This window comes from Hibiscus syriacus, unplaced genomic scaffold (assembly GCF_006381635.1).
Source record: "Hibiscus syriacus cultivar Baekdansim isolate YM2019G1 unplaced genomic scaffold, ASM638163v2 tig00117000_pilon, whole genome shotgun sequence".
Classification (NCBI taxonomy): domain Eukaryota; kingdom Viridiplantae; phylum Streptophyta; class Magnoliopsida; order Malvales; family Malvaceae; genus Hibiscus; species Hibiscus syriacus.
Genome location: NW_024063516.1, coordinates 285,235 through 303,996, shown reverse-complemented (window position 1 = coordinate 303,996; position 18,762 = coordinate 285,235). Strand labels below are relative to the sequence as shown.

General features: G+C 34.1%; 3 protein-coding genes and 1 pseudogene across 3 annotated transcripts; 2 read left to right on the top strand and 2 right to left on the bottom strand.

Moving 5' to 3' along the window:
* The first annotated feature begins 838 nt into the window (after positions 1-838).
* Positions 839-1,454, top strand: LOC120194714 (abscisic acid and environmental stress-inducible protein-like). Its single transcript, XM_039196946.1, has one exon. The coding sequence runs from the start codon at positions 839-841 to the stop codon at positions 1,409-1,411; it is 573 nt and encodes a 190-aa protein (XP_039052877.1). The 3' UTR covers positions 1,412-1,454.
* Positions 1,455-3,160: 1,706 nt separating this feature from the next.
* LOC120194621 (B-box zinc finger protein 21-like) lies at positions 3,161-4,548 on the bottom strand. The gene is made up of 3 exons (XM_039196882.1): positions 4,206-4,548; positions 3,649-4,101; positions 3,161-3,509 (listed from the first exon to the last, which is right to left on the bottom strand). The coding sequence occupies exons 1-3, from the start codon at positions 4,509-4,511 to the stop codon at positions 3,246-3,248; spliced, it is 1,023 nt and encodes a 340-aa protein (XP_039052813.1). The 5' UTR covers positions 4,512-4,548; the 3' UTR covers positions 3,161-3,245.
* Positions 4,549-13,222: 8,674 nt separating this feature from the next.
* Positions 13,223-15,542, top strand: LOC120194620 (annotated as a pseudogene).
* Positions 15,543-15,728: 186 nt separating this feature from the next.
* On the bottom strand, positions 15,729-16,659 carry LOC120194622 (LON peptidase N-terminal domain and RING finger protein 1-like). The gene has a single exon (XM_039196883.1). It carries the CDS (start codon positions 16,592-16,594, stop codon positions 15,746-15,748), a length of 849 nt encoding a protein of 282 aa, XP_039052814.1. The 5' UTR covers positions 16,595-16,659; the 3' UTR covers positions 15,729-15,745.
* Between the last annotated feature and the right edge of the window lie 2,103 nt (positions 16,660-18,762).

The window sequence follows — 18,762 nt, the reverse complement described above, 5'->3', positions numbered from 1 at the left end:
TTGATATCCCCACAACCGTTATATACTCGACCGCTCCTTTGCTCTTTAAAAATTTTCAATTCCCAAACTTGAGGGCGAAGCAAGATCGGAAACTTAACCCCATTTGTCTGATACGGAGATGATTAAATAAGCCAAAATTGTATAATATGCTCCCAAATTGCTCTTTATGGTGTAATATGAAGTGAAAACTTGAACAGGCTAGTTGATGCTATTTGGTTGCCTTGTTCTATGGCGCCAAAGTTTCACTCTGCTCAACTATTCATCAAAAAGTTGGTTTGTGATCGCAGCATTTGCAAAAGAAAAGCTGAAAAACTTTTCGATAGGCAATCACTGCAATGAACACATCCGCCTCAATGGATTGGTGCCACTATATGCAAAAAAATTAACAATCAGAACTTACTAAAAGTGCTTATTCAATGTTTTTGCAACCATCCAAAGAACTGAACAAAACCGATGAACCCAGAGCTCAAACAAGTGTCCATTACCCTAATTATAATTAAACAATCACTAGTTAGGATACTGTGACATTACTCTAATTATATATATATATATATTATTTCTCAGAGTGGCACAGGTGCAAGTGGGAGAAATAAATTCTGAGGCTTCCGGCATGCGCTACTCACATTGCAATTTGGTGTTGCAAGTGGGGACAAAGTGCGTCCGAAGGCATTTCAAATTTTAGCACTTATTGGAAGAAAAAAGTAGCAATTGGTTGGTTTGTGTTTTACTTAGATCTGGGGTCAAGTGGGACCAAATGTAGCTGTTAATTGAAACCCTAGTATATATATATAGGTCAGCCACGTTTAGCCAACAGTTGCATCTTAGTGGAGATCGAAGGATGGGGACATTTGTAAAAGGTTTTTGGGTTGTCCTTTTTGTAGCAGTGGCAGTTGATAGTGTGAGAGGTGATGAGTTGGTAAATGCCAGTGCTGCTCAACCTCAAGCCAATACCAACTCTTCCTCTCGCTCGGTTCATCTCAAGCTTCCCCCAGGAAAAAACAATGTCGAAGTAAGCAATAGAAGTTCCACTGAAGTTGTGCTCAACAACAAGAATAGAGGAGGTGGAGGGGGAGGGGGAGGGGGAGTTGGTGGCAGTTTTGGTTGGGGATGGGGTGGTGGTGGAGGTGGAGGAGGTGGAGGTGGTGGATGGGGATGGGGAGGAGGAGGAGGTGGTTGGTATAAATGGGGATGTGGAGGGAAAGGAAGAGGAAGAGATGAAGGCATGATTGGGAGAAATGAAGCGCATACGAAGAGAGTTTTCAACAAGGAGGATTATAGGGTAGGAGAGTATGCCGAGTGCATAGTTAGGACAAGGTGCAGAGGCCTGAGGTTGGAATGTCCCCTTCATTGTGGTGGACCTTGCGTCTATGATTGCCGTCATATGTGCAAAGCTCACTGTACACGTCCTTGAATCATCATCACCATTAACCTTCCTCCATTTATATATGTTTTTTGGTTCCACATTTGTTTCAAGGAGAAAACCGAGGGGTTGAGTATTTTTAACCAATTCATGTTCGTTTTGGATTTTTTTTTTGGATCAGTATTGCTTGCAATTTGATGGCATTCTCTGTATGCTTATTTTTCTTTTGATTGGTTTGGTGTTTCAACGAAAATTGCTGCCCTTATTCTTCTATACGGTTAGTCTTGGAGCCAGCACTCAAAAAGCCTATTAACCGTTGAACGAGTCTAAAGTCTAAACTTTGATTACTGCTGTAAAGTCAATGTCACATAGGAATTAGATGTTTAAAGAAAAAGAAGAAGAAGAAGAAGAAAAAGCCAACGCGTGTCTTTAAACCGTAAGCCTCATCCATGGTACAAAGACCAATATCCAATAAAAGATTGTGGGCTGTAAGAGGCAGAGATCTCGACCAAAAATACAAACCCATTTATCCACGACTCCTTGACTTATAGGTTTCTTTCTTTCTTTCAATTACGTAAACCTTTATTTTTATTCATCTTGCTCTTGAAAATATTCTGTTTAATTGATAAGAAAAGGTTAAACATTTTAAAAGATATTTTTGGCAAAAATTAAGTAAATAATATTTTTTTAAAAATCGTATAATATGTTAACATGAGCTTAACAACGGTGACAAACATAAATAAATGTTATTTTTTATCATTCAATAAAAAAAATTTAGAATATCATATTTAAACATTTATAAAATATAATATTTAACCAATATATAAATTTTGATCTATTTGCCTTAACCGCAGAAGCAACTGATCCTACACGATAAATTTCGGCGTTTGCTTTGATAGTGGGTGAAGTCGACCACTTCAATGCTTGAAATAAACATGGCAAAAAAGTCAAAACTGTTAATATCAAGAAAATTAAGATCCTGATGTGATATTTCATGCAAATAAGGTGTAAGAATAAAGGTTATTATTGGTGATTCGAGCCCACCACAAAAAAAGGTTCCCCAAGCACCAAAAAGATTGTGCCAGAGACAGAGGTCGGCAACCAGCTACCATTCGTAGGATCAGGTTGAAACCCCCCCCCCCCCCAAAAAAAAAAAAACCAGTTCAGATTTGACCTTAGAAGTTGTCCATTTTTTAACTGCCTTTCTAGTTTTAGACTAAAGTCCTATAACACAATGATAACATGACGCGATTGGAAATTATTTCACATTTAAAAAGCAATATCTTTGACTAATAATTATATTTATAAAATTGAGGAAAGTTGATAAATGAATTAGCATATCTAGAATTGGGGAGGATGTGCTCGACCCACCAGCCGATAGTGCAATCTGCTTTAGGACAAAGCCAGCTACCTCTCAGCTGGTCCTACCCCTCTTGTTCCTTACCCCAACCCATCATCAATTTATTGTAACTATCATCTATCTTCTTCTTGTTATTCCCTTCCTATTGCAATTGGCAGATCCAATCTCAATGACAAGATACATCTCCCCGACCAAAAAGGAAGGGGGGGAGAGATTCCTTTACTTTGTTCCCATGATTGCCTGTTGAGACCGTTCACTTGTATGTTCTCTTTAGATTTTTTGATACGATATGTCATCCCTACTGTTAGGGTAGATTCCAGTTTTGTTAAATGGAAATAGTTGTTTTTATTCATATTTACGAAATCCTTGCATTCTGTTAGTGGGGAACACGAAGAAAGTGCTACAAACGAAACTGGGATTATTAGGGAGTGGAAAACATTAAACTGAAATCTAACTTAGCACAAAATGAGGTAAAGATGGGAAGTTGAACCCATGTCAAACATATAACATTTTGAAGATCTGATCCTACCAGAGACGCTTATATCTCTTGGGTTGAGGGCTCATCCGTGGTACTGTAAAGGAATCATCTGTCCATCTCCTGTTAGTTTTCATCTCCATGATTTTCTTTGTTTCCTTGAACCCGATTTGCCCTCCCGTTTGTGTAGAATATTGGGGAGGATACAGGGAAGATATCGGCTGGGGAACCCAAAGCCCTGAACTTTCTGGTGAGAAAGCATTCATATTGCTCTCAAAATCAGCATCAAGGAACGGCAAGATACAATCATCACTCTGAATAAATTAGATCCAAAAACCCAAAAAAATATTCAAATTCAAAAGAAAATCACATAATTAATAATAAAAAAACAATTAGTCAAAGCTAAATAGTAAGAAAGAAAAAGGATAATCATAGATATAGATCAATGCAAACCTTACAGAAACCAAGGGGAGGTGAAGTGGAATCAAGGAAATCTTCGACGTGCCACCCTGGAAGCATCTCTATCAAGTACTCAGATATGCTACTTGTTGACCCACCGTCTTCAGTTGCCAGAAGATTATCTCCGGTGCTCTTGTTATTTGTTACCGCTGTTCTTGTACTGATTGATGAAGATTTAGCAAGTGAAGGTGGATTGAAATTTGCTGGATAAGCAGAGATAGGGTTCTTGACCAATGGTGGAGACTTGAATTCAGGAACAGAATCAGCAACGTCGGATAAGGAAGAGATGGAGGATGTATAGAGAGAAGAGGTAGCAGAGAGTTTAACCCCTGTGAGAAGAAACCTGTTATGTTTCTGGGTATGTTCGTTTGCCGCATGAATTGGAACATCACAATCTCTGCATAGAATTGCTCTGTCCTGCTGACAGAACAAGAAAGCTCGTTTCTCCTAAACAAAAAAAGGAAACTCAAAATCAATCCACCGAAGCAGTAGGTCCAATTTCCAACATCTACACAGTAACAAAAATCCAGAGATCAGAAAGTGAAAATTACCTGACAGATGTCACAAAGAGGGACCTGTTTCGAAGATGAAGGGTGGAGAAGGGAAAAACGTTGGTGTTTAGAGGCAAGCTTGTTGGCGTGGTGAACTCGGTGGTCACAGGCGTCGCACAAGGCGGCCTCGTCTGCGGTGCAGAATACTGAGGCCTCCTCTTTGTCACACACATCGCACTGAATCTTCATCTGTTTATTGATCTTTGCTCCAATCCTATCACTCTGGATCCCCGACAGAGAGGAATACCGTGAAGACGGTGAAAGTTTGGAACCCCAGAAGAGAAGGAAATTGAGGTTTATATGCATATCTATGCAGTAAACAGTAATATATTACTCTGACATTATTAGGATTCATATTTCAGATGCCGCAAGGATAGTGGGAAGCACATAAATATAATAATTTTGTTAATAATTTACCTTTTAATTTTTTTAAAAAATTCTAAAAAATAATCTTAATCCTACTTATAAAGAAATCAAAAAGAATAAAATTTTTTTTTGGAACTAGAAACTATGACTTAAGAAAATAAGAGAAAACAAAGATAAATAATTATGTGAATGGACCAAATATATTTACTCTTAAAATATTTTTAAAGTATTACATATGATAATAATATTTAACTAAATATATTAAAATAGTCAAATAAAATTACAAATATCTTATTTAATTCGCTAGTATTTATAATATATTAACTACTAAAAGGTAACATAATGACACTGATGGGTAAAACTTTAGTCTTATTTTAAAGTAATTATGTAAGGCGAGGATAACGCTAATAATAGCTCTTCTAAGGATCCAAGGGACAATGACTTAATGATTTTTTTAATTAAGTTAATAAGCTTTCAAATTTTTCGATATCATAAACTATATGTATATTGATTAACATAAATTATATATTTTTAATTACCATATTCTCTCATTTTCTCTATATATCAATGTTTGGCATCGTCATGGTCGTCATACAATGAAAGCTGTTGTACCATTTTTCTATAAAATAAATAGTTAATTAATCAAAACAAAAGTGTTATGCATCAATATGGTCGTCACCCGATACAGTTGTTGTACGGTAAGTTTGAAGTTTATTACTGAAAGCATCGGTGATTGATGAATCTTATATTTGTTATTATCCATATGACATGATAGCATGACAACTATCAACCATCTCCAATAGGCGTTTTTAGCAACAACAAAAAAAACCTTAACATATGACACACGTTGTAAGAGACTAACGTTACGAAAAAGTGTATTTTCGAGATGTACTTTCAAGAAAGGTGTGTTATATGAGGCGATCATTCATAAGAAAATTCTGACATACGGTACTCCCCCTTCAATTATTACCCCTTCAATTATTACTTGAAAATCCGACCAACCATCTATTCCCATCCCCTCATTCTATAAATACTTTCGAATTCAACTATCAAATCACATCAAAATTAATTTCACATTCTTTCTTCTATTAATTCATTCTATCAAATTAAATAGATTTTATTATAGTTTTTAAAGGGTAAAATATTTTTTATTATATTACATTTATTTAATATTTAATTATTTTACTAAATTTTATTATATCAATTATTTTTTATTATTTTTTGTGACTGTAAAATGGAATGTAAGATGTTACGATTGGATGGAGATCACAGTTTGAGATATTTTACCAATAAGGTAATAATGTTAAATTGTTTTATTTAAATTATTATAATTTTTTAGTATTATTTTATATTTTAATTTGTATACTATTTATTTAATTACGAGAATGATCGTTTATTAGAAACATTTATTCGTTTTTATAGATATAAGACTCAACACTAAAAATTTCATCTATTAAATCTCTCAAACTTTTCAAACCGTCTAACTCTCAATATTTAAAACTCTCAAACTCTCAATACCAAACTTTCAAAATGAGATGTATTGCAGTTATTGTTTATTATGATGGAGGAATTAGGGAAGATGAAATCAGCGTTGTCTTCGTATCAAATCATTATATCACTTTATCCTTCAAGAGAAACATCTCTCTTGAGGAGTTGATCACTAAAATTTCAAGGAAGGTTCATGTTGGGGGTACTAGAAGATTGTCCTCACTTTAGTACAGATTTTCGGCTGCACAATTTTTGTTAACTTATACAACGTTTGTACTCTCCAACGATGACGATGTTGCTATGATGATTGATGCTCAGAATCAAAATTTAAAAGTTGTTACACAAATGTATGTCACATTTGTTGAAGTGTCTGCGACTCGTGGTATGTCATCATGCTCTCACTATAGGCTGGCTCAACAAGTTGATAACCCAACTCAAGTAATGTGTAATGATTTTACCTTGTTAATGGAAAATCTGCATCCTGGTACCATTCCATCAAGTTCAATGGAGAGACATTCATCAACAACTTGTTACGATCTCTACCGAGTTGGCTCCACGAACAATCCGTTTGGTAACATCGCTTCCAGTTCAAGGGACAATCATTCATCTACCAATTTTTTGACTTGAATACGGAGATACCCTCGACAAAACAATATATTCAATACCTATTTGACACAATGCCTTCAAGTTCCAGGAGAGGCATTAAACTACAAGCTTCTTCGACCTCAATGTGGATATGCCTACGACACAACACTCAGTTCAAAACCCATATGACACGATGCCTTCAAGTTAAGGGGAAGACATTCAACTACCAGCTTGTTCGATCTAAATATTTTTCGAAAAATATTTTTTTGATATCAAACACACCATGAGCCTAATTATATCATCCAAGGTGTTCTTTTTAACTAAGGAGGCTAAGCCCTTATATTATTCCATCATAGTTCTTCACAGAACAAAGGTGTTCTTATTCATTGCAAAACTTGCAACTTTTACTTCCCATAAATATAAGGTATTGAGAATATACGGCAAAAAAATTGGGATAACCAGTAACCAAGTAGGCGCTTATATGTCCAATGATTGTCTGCACATCGCTGCAGGAGGCCGTGGTTGAACCGTCCATTAATTATTTCATTGGTTACTTTTGCTTATCGCTATCATTATATCACGTTTCTACACTGAAATCAATAAACAAACTCATGTCTGAATATAAAGTGCATCTGCATTGGGTTTACTAAGCAGACCTTGTTTTAGTATACAGTAAACAAACTCATGTCGAACACTTATGTTCTAGCCTTCTAGGTAATACATATGCACCAGAAATCAGGAATCAGTAGGTAAGTTGAAGACTTTATGACATTGTACATTTGTACTCGGATGGCCTCGCTGAAAGTCTTTGATCCTTCTATTCTTTGTCTTGTATGCATGATTTTGAGTGCATCTGCAATGGAGAAATAATGGGTAAATTTGCAAAGGAGGAGTATTATCCAGATATCCCCCTTGACAATGATGTTTTCCGAGTTTCTTCTGGTTATAATACACCTCAATAGGCATGCAAATTAGGACCGTAAAAGAGCCGAGTCGAGTTCAGCAATACTCGAACTCGACTCAAATGGAAAACTCTGAAATAGAACTGAATTCGACTCGAAAATTTGCGAGTCTAAAATTTTCAAGCTCTACTCAAAATCATGAAATGAAACTCGTAAAAGCTCGAGAAGGCTTGAAACGAAAAAAAAATCTTAAACTTAACTCGATCGAAACCTCAAACTCGAACTTGAACCTTAAATACATCAAAAATATTATAATGCATTTTTTTAAATCAACACATAAATGTTAATATTATTAATAATTTATTTTTTAAAAAATATATAATATTAATATATAATATTTTCTAGCTGCTAATGAGTTTTTCGAGTAGAGTATCAAGTAGCTCATTTCGGCTCGTTAAGAACTCGAGTCGAGGTTGAGTTCGAGTGGAGTCCATTGGAGTCGAATATTTATCGAGCTTTGATCGAGCTAATCTCAATTAACTCACGATCTTTATCGTCTCATTTACAACCGTAGGCATGCTCATTTTTTCTCTCTAAAGCTTCTTCCAACAGTTTAATGGTTTATCTAAACCTCACATATCTGGGTTATGAATCCTGATTGGGGTCCATATAACACAAGGAGATACTGATGGGAGCGGATTGATCATTTCCTGGATAGCTCCTGATGAACCTGGCTCCAGTTCAGTTCTCGACTGGTGAAATAGTAAGCATAAGAACCGTGCCGAGGGAATTTTAGTGAGACGTAAGTTCTTCAATTACACTTCGGGTTACATTCAATCATTCATCACTGCACTATAAAGAACTTGGAGATACATTTCTTCTCTTTTCTGTTGTTAATCAGGTTTTTCATGTTTAATAAGCTTAATTATTTGATAAGCTTGGAATATGAATGTAGTTCAATAACTATAACTTTTCATACTTCTGCAGTAAAACACCAAATACATATATGAGATCGGAATAGGTAATACTACCAGACAATTCTGGTTTATGACTCCGCCAAAAATTGGCCCCGATGTTCCTTACACTTTTGGGCTGATAGGTACATCCATCTCTTCAAACTCTTCTTTTTCGTTCTTTTTTGTTCATGGTGTCATTGTTGAGTATGCATGTTTTATTTTGATCTCAATCCTAATTGAGCACTATGGAACAAGGGATCTTGGTCAACACAGGATTAAAATGTTACACTCATCCATTATGAATCAAATCCAAAGAAACGGGAAACAGTATTGTTTTTGGGGGATCTCTCATACTCGAATGACTATCCATTTCATAACAATACTAGGTGGGATACATGGGGAACTATTCATCTTCCATCTTCGAGTTTTTATAGATTTTTTCAACCATTTGATTGTAATCTGTACTGTCGCCTTTGCACAGGAGCAAAATTTTACCAAAATATTGACTTGCTTGACATGGAATGTCCTTAACGACTGAATAATTTTGGTTTATGTCTCAGGTCTTCCATCTTCGAGTTTTATAGATTTTTTCAACCATTTGATTGTAATCTGTACTGTCGCCTTTGCACAGGAGCAAAATTTTACCAAAATATTGACTTGCTTGACATGGAATGTCCTTAACGACTGAATAATTTTGGTTTATGTCTCAGGAGGAAACTACACCCTTTAAGCCATAAATGCACAGATATTATGTGCCATATGCATTATCACATACCACATCTCCTTTATGGTATTCGATAAAGAGGGCTTCAGTTTATATCATCGTTTTGTAGTCATACTCAGCATATGGTAAGCACATAACATCACCTATGTAAATCAAGTAAAATGATCGCAGTAAAGAATATAATCTGAAATATGTGCAGAGTACAGATTTCTTTCTGGTTTCACAACAGATATTGGAATCCCTTTGGGAAATCTCTCGTGGCATTATTAATGGATCATTCAACGCAGTAGTATTTAATTCTAAGATCAGTTTGAACATAAGTTCTCACTAAAAAAAACAAGCGTGTGAACACAAGTTTTGTCGTTTTAGAAAAAGAAAAATCCAAAGAAATGTCTCATTTCATTGTACGCACCAGGAAAAAGAAGAAGAAGAAACAGAAGAGATGTACACGATAAAGCTGCGCTGGCTGACAAGAGTAGCAAAGATTATCAATATTAAAGTGCGCAATCGCTGACGGAACACGGAATCTTGTATTTGTTTCCATCGTAATTTTTATTGAAAACTTTTGAGTTGATTGAGTTTAGCCCTCCAATTTATGAATGAAACGAAGCAATAAGAAAGAAACAGTAACTATTATCGTTGTATAACACTTTCTGTATTTTCCACGTTCTAATTAACATTCGAAATCATTCTGTGACAGGACATATGTCGCACGTGTTGTTTATATTATATACAAACTTTGTAAGCTTCGACATATAATGCCGCTAGAACAGCACGTGACACAGAAACATAAACTGGAAAAGGCTAAAGCAAATAAAGCCACGACAAACCCATAAAATCCTATGTGGTATTCATGGCTATTACTATAAGAGTATAGAGACTGTAGAGTGTAGAATTGCAGATGGTACGAAGGAAACAAGATTTATATTTCTATATACACACTTATATATGAACCCTATAACTATGACTTGTATATGCATTCCCATTCATGCATGCATCCAGTGGGGGCCACGTTACTCTTTAAACTTCTCCAATGAACATACCTTCGTACACTGAATCATTCCCGAGTCCAAATATGGAAATCAACTCAAGGTTCCAACTCGGTTGTCCCCATCCTGCTTTCATTTGCATTTCTCGTGTCTACTTACCCTTTTCGTCACAAATTCCCGGGATAGAGTCATAGACGTACAGTATCTCTTTCACTTTTTCGGCATCCTTGAAAGTTGAAACTTTTTTTTACTCTTCACCCAGACAAAATAAAAACGTATATAACTCCGTTCATTAATGCTTTAGAGGGTATTGATGGAATAAAGATAAATTTATTTGTTCACTCTCAATTTAGTTAATATAATTTTTTTTAATAAATTCTAAATGAGGTTATTAATATCCATCTGTTGACATCTCTTCTCTCCTTTAAGTTGTAGATTCAATATTCATTAGTAGTAAAATTTTAGATAGATTACAGAGTTGTTCATTTTTATTTCAGTTTTACAACGAATGATCACTACATTAAAAAAATATAATTCATAATCATTTTAATTTCGTTTTAATTAAGATTGGTCATTTAACGTAAACAATCATTAAACCTTTAACGATTTTCTGACACGACACATTAGTAAAAGGGTTTAATTTTTTTAAGTTGTAGATTTTCTGACTCTAAATGAGGTTATTAATATCCATCTATTGACATCTCTTCTCTCCTTTAAGTTGTAGATTCAATATTCATTAGTAGTAAAATTTTAGATAGATTACAGAGTTGGTCATTTTTATTTCAGTTTTACAACGTATGATCACTACATTAAAAAAACATAATTCGTAACCATTTTAATTTCGTTTTAATTAAGATTGGTCACTTAACGTAAACGATCATTAAACCTTTAATGATTTTCTAACACAACACATTAGTAAAAGGGTTTAATTTTTTTACTTTAACCCCTAAACTTTAGATAAAATACTGATTAGGAATCATTTTATAACTTCAAAGTTATTTAGGGACAAAGTTCTAATATACTCTTATTCTTCCCTAGTTTCCCCACTAGAGAGCGCGGTTGTTCCAGGATAAACAGCCAGAACTTGTCTTCCAACAGGGAATTCTTGAGTACTAGACGGATCGTTTCGCTATGGGAACATTATAATGCAAGATGCAGGCAGCTTGTACTCCCTGAAGTTGCAGTAACAAAAGCCAAAGTTATTTGTATTTTTTCAAGTGCTCTCAAAATCTATGTTATCTTCTAGTGTAGTAGCATAAATGCTTAAAACTTATTCGGATTCCGGTCTGAATCTATCAAAACACTAAAACATAAAGCATAAAAGCTTTTCTTTCGTCACTATTGAAAAATGTGAATTTAATTGTTTGTTATCATTTTAACTTTGAATATTAAAGATAATTATATGCTTTTATATATTTCAAATTAAAATAATTTATATTTAAATTTGAATGGTAAAAGAAGTTTATCTTTTGAATATTTTAAATTAAAAGTTATTATTATATGTTTAAAGTTAAATATAAAAAAATATCTGATTGGATTAATTTTCTCTTGAAAATATGCTATAAATAGTGAGTTATACTGCCAAGTTAAAAAAATTTAACAAGTCAAAAAGTTTCAATAAATTTTTGACAAGTTTAAAAAGAAGAATTTTTTTCTCTTTTCCACTAGTTTTCTGATGATAGTCGAATGCAATGATAGTTCATGATCTTTATTGTGATCAACGAACTCGAACACTAAAAGAGTGGCCGAAAATCTATCTTAAAAAAATTGTGTAACGACATACCTCATCAGTTTCCGATCACAATATCAAAAAAAAATTCTATTTAATTTTGATTTATTTTAGTAAGTTAAACTTCTTTATTTGATTGTCTCAGATTTGATTTATTCTCATATTGTTATTTTGAATAATAATCTCAGAAAATTCATTAGTTATGTTGTAAGAACTAGACAGGTGTTACAACTAAATACAAATGAGTTATTATTATAAAAAAATCTAAAATGACTTGATAGTAACGCAAGTAATAAAATTTGTCTTAACCTGGTGGTAGTTAACTCGTGTCAATTTGATCCAATGACATATTTGAAATAAAAGGAAAATTTAAGAAGAAACCAACAAACACAAGCCCAAAGCATTCAAATTTATCCTTCTAATCTGATCTCCAACAGACACATGATGATAGAGGAGGTTGGGTCGTTTCGGACAATTACCTACGCACCCATGGTAAAAAAAAAGGCGACGTGTGTTCACTTCCTCTTTGGTCGGATACCCACGGTTTTAGGGAACTGGAGTCAGCCAAAACAACATAGACCATTTAGTAGGAGTGTTTATTATATGGGTTTAACTGAATTAAGCGACTTAATCAAATTAGTTCAGTTAATTTGATCGGTCACTGAATTAGTTAGGTCGAGAAATGATTAATATTTTTTTAAATTCGATTAATGATTAATTCGATTCGAAATCGGTTAATTAATCTAATTAAATAAAATTATTACATCTTATATATATTAATTCAGTTAATTCGGTCGTCCACCGAATTAATTCGGTTGAGAAACAATTAACATTTTTTTAATATTCGATTGACGGTTAATTCGATTCGAAATCGGTTAATTAATCAAATTAAATGAAATTATTAAATCTTATATATATATATATTAAGCTCAAACCCATTAAAGATTAATATTCATTATTTTTTAATCACACTCATCAAATTATCAATACCTAACTAATTTTTAATTCAAACAAAAAATATACATCTATTATATTTAAATTAATCAAATTATAAAAAATTATAAAAAAAAAATCAATTAATTCGGTTAACCGACCGAAATAACCGAACTTTATTCGATTCGGTTAATATTTTCAAAAATAAATTTGATTAATATTTAAATTAATATAATTATAAAAAATTATAATTTTTTTTATTAACAGTTAATTTTTTTAATTAATTAAATTAATAATAATTCTATTCGATAAATAATAACCCTTTGTACACCTGGGCAATTAGGAAACCCAAATCACCCTCCTTATTCTCAAAATATAAAACAATGGAACCCCTTTTCGCTTCCTTTATGTTATCTTTCCTTCTTTTCTTTGACCTATCATCCTCTGCTTCTCCTTCCCGTATCTCCCAGCTCTTTGAATCTTGGTGCGATCAACATGGGAAAACTTACTCATCGGAGGAGGAAAAATCTTTCAGGCTTAAAGTCTTTGAAGATAACTATGCCTTTGTTGCTCGACACAATGACATGGCAAATTCTTCTTATTCTGTGGCTCTCAATGCCTTTGCCGATCTCACTCACCACGAGTTCAAGGCCTCCCGCTTGGGTCTCTCCGCTTCCGCCACTGAGTTTAGGCGGCCCAACCTTCGAGAGCCCGGTCTTGTTCGAGATATTCCGGCTTCAGTGGATTGGAGGAAGAAAGGCGCCGTGACCCAGGTCAAAGATCAAGGAAGTTGTGGTATGCAAAATCTTTGCTATCAGATTATCTTTTTCTGTTTGTGTTTTGTTACTGATTTGATAGATTCTTTTCGACAAGCTCAGTTTTTCACTTTCTTTTTTTGGGTGATTAAGAAGAACCGATTTAAGCTTCATCTATATTTACCTAATGATCAGAAAATTGAGCATTAATTGAGTTCTGAATACTCCTGTGCCTTTATTGACACCAAAAACCTCCGTGATTATCATATTTGGGAACTTAGGTATGCAACAATCCCTCTGGCCCCGAATGATTCAAGTTTATTCATGGTTCTTTCTAGAATATCATAGTTTCAATTTGGAGTTTATTAATGGTTATTCCATCACCAATACATGGAAATCTTTTTGAGTTACAAACTGTAGATTAAACTTGTTTTTATGTAATTTAGATGGAGAAAAGTCTAAACATTGATTTTTGTCTAGGTGCTTGTTGGTCATTTGCGGCAACTGGAGCCATGGAAGGTGTTAATAAAATTGTCACTGGATCACTTGTCAGCCTCTCTGAACAAGAATTGGTTGATTGTGACAGAGCTTACAATACCGGCTGTGAGGGTGGCTTGATGGATTATGCATATAAATTTTTCATTGATAACCATGGAATAGACACCGAAGAAGACTACCCATATCAAGGTCGGGAAAAAACTTGTAACAAAGACAAAGTAATGGTTTTTCAATTCCTTAGATCTCTTACTCATCAAAATGTTTTGACTTTGTTCAATAACTTCAGTTTTCATGTACCATGCTTTTCGTATTGATTGCAGATGAAACGACGCGTGGTAACGATTGATGATTATGCCGATGTGCCTATGAACAATGAGAAACAGCTATTGCAAGCAGTTGCAACTTAACCTGTGAGTGTGGGTATATGTGGGAGCGAGAGCGCATTTCAATTGTACTCCAAGGTTGGTTTTAAGTTTTAACTTCTAATAGTTGTTTTGGAAAGTAAAGCTTTGCTGATCTGGTATGATTGTGATTAACGATTTATTTATGGGACGGGATATTCACCGGTCCATGTTCAACTTCCTTGGACCATGCTGTGTTGATTGTAGGTTATGGTTCAGAAAATGGATTGGATTGTTGGATAGTGAAAAACTAATGGGGTTCGAGGTGGGGAATGAATGCATATATTCATATGATTCGCAACAGTGGCAATTCTGAAGAGGTCTGTGGCATTAACATGTTGTCTTCGTATCTGATAGACTAGCCCTCCTCCCCCTCCTCCCCCTCCTCCAGGACCAACTAAGTGTGATTTCTTCACTTACTGTTCAACTGGGGAAACCTGTTGTTGTACACATCGCCTGATTGGAATCTGCTTTTCGTGGAAGTGTTGTGAGTTGGATTCAGCTGTGTGTTGCAAAGACAATCGTCACTGCTGCCCCCATGATTATCCAATCTGCGACACAAAGAACAATCAGTGTTTCAAGGTCAGTATGACATTTTTCACCACTAAGCACTTATGGTTCTATATCTCAAATAATCGGAGCACGACATATAACAGAGTTGTATGATTTTGTAGTGTCAAGTGGTAATTGAATTAATGAACTAAGAATTATCACCAGTCTGTCATATTTTCAATGAATCGATGAACTTTTCTAGTCCAATGATTTTGATTAGGTTTAGCGTTCTAGTACTCTGTACTAATGGATATTCATTCATGCTTGCAGCGAGTTGGAAATGCGACGATAATGCAAGCATCCGAAAAGAACCAATCTTTTAGAGAGTTGGTGATCCTTTTGTTGAGATTTGGCTTTTACGGAATAAATTCAGAGTTGTATTTGTAAAACATTTTTCGTGGGATTTTGTAGAACATTTGTCCATTCATAATGGTGGGAATTTCCAGTGTAATTTTAACCGATTTATGTAAAGCGCGAATGGTAGCGATAACAGGTGTTTGAATCTATGGATGTAAAATGCAGTTTTTCTGTGGGTAACGTGAAGAACAGCTGCTGAAAAAAAACAAGCAAAGATTCCATATCCATAATTTACAGTACATGTATAACAAATAACGCATCAAAATATGTAAATATTCACTCAAGTACTTTTGATTAAATCCTCATCATGAAGAGGGAAACGCATCTTTCACAGCCGAAGCGGCGGACAAGTAATTAAGGGTATTCCTTAAAGTTTCCTTCTCTCTTTTTAGCCTGGTGGCAGTATCTTCCAACTCCAGTAAAGCCTGTTGCTCTCTGGGCGCACCTTCGAATGTACTGCCAACAAAAAACGAAAACGGAGTCGGAAATAGATTCCTCCTCAAATCCAGCGTTTCCTTTTCCTGTTTCCCGTTGAGCCGATTCGACAACCTAATCACGTCTTTCATGTAACTCTCCACTTCGTTGGCCAATCCGTCCAAATCTTCAGAGCCGGAAGGTCGGTCTTCGAGCCAATTGACTTCCGCGACGAGATACGGCTTCGTTCGGACGACGTTGGTGATACGGAACCGTTCCTGTCCTTTACATATGAGGAAGAAGCGGTCGTCGACGAGGCGTTCGTGTTTGACGATCTCGCCGACGCATCCGACGTCTGCGGTACCTGTGACGGAGTCCGAGTAAATGACACCGAAGCGGAGGTCGGTGTGGAGGAGCGTGTGCATCATAATGCGGTAACGGAACTCGAAGATCTGGAGAGGGAGCATGGCGCCGGGGAAGAGAACCAAAGGGAGAGGAAATATGGGGAGCTCTACGACGTCGTCTGATTTTGGAGGCTCGGTGTGATGATTATCGGGGAAAGAGGAAGCGGAGCACCGGAGATAGTTGAGCCTGTGAGCCCTGCTGCGCGATTGAGAGAGAGAAGATGATTTCGAAAACGGCTTGAAAATGGGGTATGTGTTGGCTGCGTGAGGGTTTATGGAAGGTTGGTGAGTGAGTGAAGAAGAAGAGTGGGAAGGAATTAGCTGAGGGAGAGCCATTGAAGAAAGAGCAGAAACTGTTTGAAGTTTTGCGTAAACGAAATTAAAAATAAAAGAGAAATAAACTTTGTGGGAAGGAAGGAATATAATAGCTATTATCTTGGTCTAATAGTAATTTAGATGAACATTTATTTATTTGATTTGATATTGGAATGTGGCAAAGCTACAGCTTGGGAAGAACACCAACGAACCAAAGAAAAATAGCTTGTGAATAAAAAATCAAGTGGCTTCTGAGCTATGAAAGGATTGGATAACGTTGCGGCGTAGAAAGAATTAGGGCATCATGAAAACGTGGAGTGGAGAAGCCCACGTGGGAGCCAACTTATCTGCATTTTTGCATTAGACAGTTACGGTGGTGGTGGTGGTGGTGGTGGTGCCGCCTGTTTTAACTTTCCTGTGTCATTTTCAATTCGATTGCAGGAGGAGAAAAATCTTGATAATTGGGAAAATGACTAATAATTTCCATACTTTTATTCAACAAATAATTAGAGAGAATCTTCTTTTAGCATTGGTAGAAGATTATGACTTTTTCTTAAGTATTAGAGAGAAATTATTTTTAATATAATATCAATATTATTTATATTTTTTAATTTTAAATAAGAATATGTTAGATATTTAACTATGTATATCAAATGGAGCCTATCAAACGATTTTAGTAATAAAAGATAATGGTGTTCTCCTAAGATATTTCAGATTTGAGCAGCTACGTCTAGAATCGTCTCAAATATTTTCGGAGTCTCGAGTAAAAATTCAAAAATAGACCCTAAACAACAAAAGTATATCTCATTACTTTAAGCAATTAATTTAATATTATATTAATAAATGCTAAATTTTGTGAAACATATAATTTTATTATTTTGCTAAGAAAACACCTTAAATATACAGAGAAACGAGTAAGAAAAAATTGAACGTGAATATGATATTGAGTTTGATTTTGATTAATAAATTAAAAAATAAAAAATAGTGAATTATTTTATTGTTAGAATAAAAGTGGAAAAAACTAAAGGTTAACTAATATTTGATAAATTAAAGAATGAGATTTAGAAAAGAGAGAAAATATGATTTAATTTAATTTAAAATTGAATGATTTAATACGAAAAATAAAAGAACCAAAAAATAAGAGCTTTATAAAATTAAAAAAAGTCATTTTTAAATATAAAAAATTAAGATTTTAATTATAAATATAAAAAAATTCATGCACAAATTATAAATATATAAATTATAAACTCATTTATAAATACAAAACTTAAAGGATATAATTATAAAAATAAATTTTAGAGGGTTCAATTGTAAAAATATAAATTGGGACCCCTTAGTAGTAGTTTAGGGTGCTCTCCTAAGAGTCGATCCTGTTTATGTCTATAAGGCGTGTGCATTGTCAATAATTATATTTTTTTATATCCAGTAAAATATGGATTTAATTTTTTAAATGATTATACTCCCTTTGCTCTATAAAAGATGACCCTTGTTGAATTTTAAAATGTCAAAAATTTTAAACTTTGATCTTGAGTATTTTAAATATTTTAAAAAATTAAATTTTATAAAATATATATTTAAAAACTAATTGATTAAATATTTTTAAAATATATTTTTACATATTTTTATCAGTAATAAATTTTAAATAATAATTAATCAATTTTTGTTAAAAAAATTATTAAAGAATTTGAACATATTACATCCCAAAGCGAAGAAAATAGATATTGTTAACATGGTAGTAGCAAACAAAACTTGTAAGTAGGATTGGGCTTTAACGAGGATTGGGCTTCAGATTGAGCTTCGCATGTTTCCATGCGGGCGAGGCGTTTTTACCTAAATCTTTCTATCAAAAAGTTGTTTCTAAAACTAATACATATATTTTGGAATGACGGCTTTCAATTTTATAAAAATGAAGACGTGTCTTCTTATTCGGCTATTTTTTTTAAAATGTTTCTTTATTCTATAGTTTAGTCAACAGAATTCAGAAGACATTCCAATTTAAGTGAAAGCCGTGACTAAAAAAGTGCATTTTTCTAGATATTATATTAAAATAATTAAAAACTATTATAAACTTAAATTGACTCGTTATAGATTTGAGGGAACTAAAGTTGTTATAAACTTAAATAAACTTGTTTGTAAATTAAAAAAATCAAATTGTTATAAACTTAAATGCTATTAAAATAAGAAAAACA

Excerpts from the sequence above, each read along its gene's own strand:
- LOC120194714 (XM_039196946.1), top strand. The coding sequence starts at position 839 with ATGGGGACATTTGTAAAAGGTTTTTGGGTTGTCCTTTTTGTAGCAGTG.
- LOC120194621 (XM_039196882.1), bottom strand. The coding sequence starts at position 4,511 with ATGCATATAAACCTCAATTTCCTTCTCTTCTGGGGTTCCAAACTTTCA. Across the intron at positions 4,102-4,205 it reads CTCTTTGTGACATCTGTCAG|GAGAAACGAGCTTTCTTGTT; the intron begins GTAATTTTCACT and ends TTTTTTGTTTAG. Across the intron at positions 3,510-3,648 it reads CTCCCCTTGGTTTCTGTAAG|AGTGATGATTGTATCTTGCC; the intron begins GTTTGCATTGAT and ends TAATTTATTCAG.
- LOC120194622 (XM_039196883.1), bottom strand. The coding sequence starts at position 16,594 with ATGGCTCTCCCTCAGCTAATTCCTTCCCACTCTTCTTCTTCACTCACT.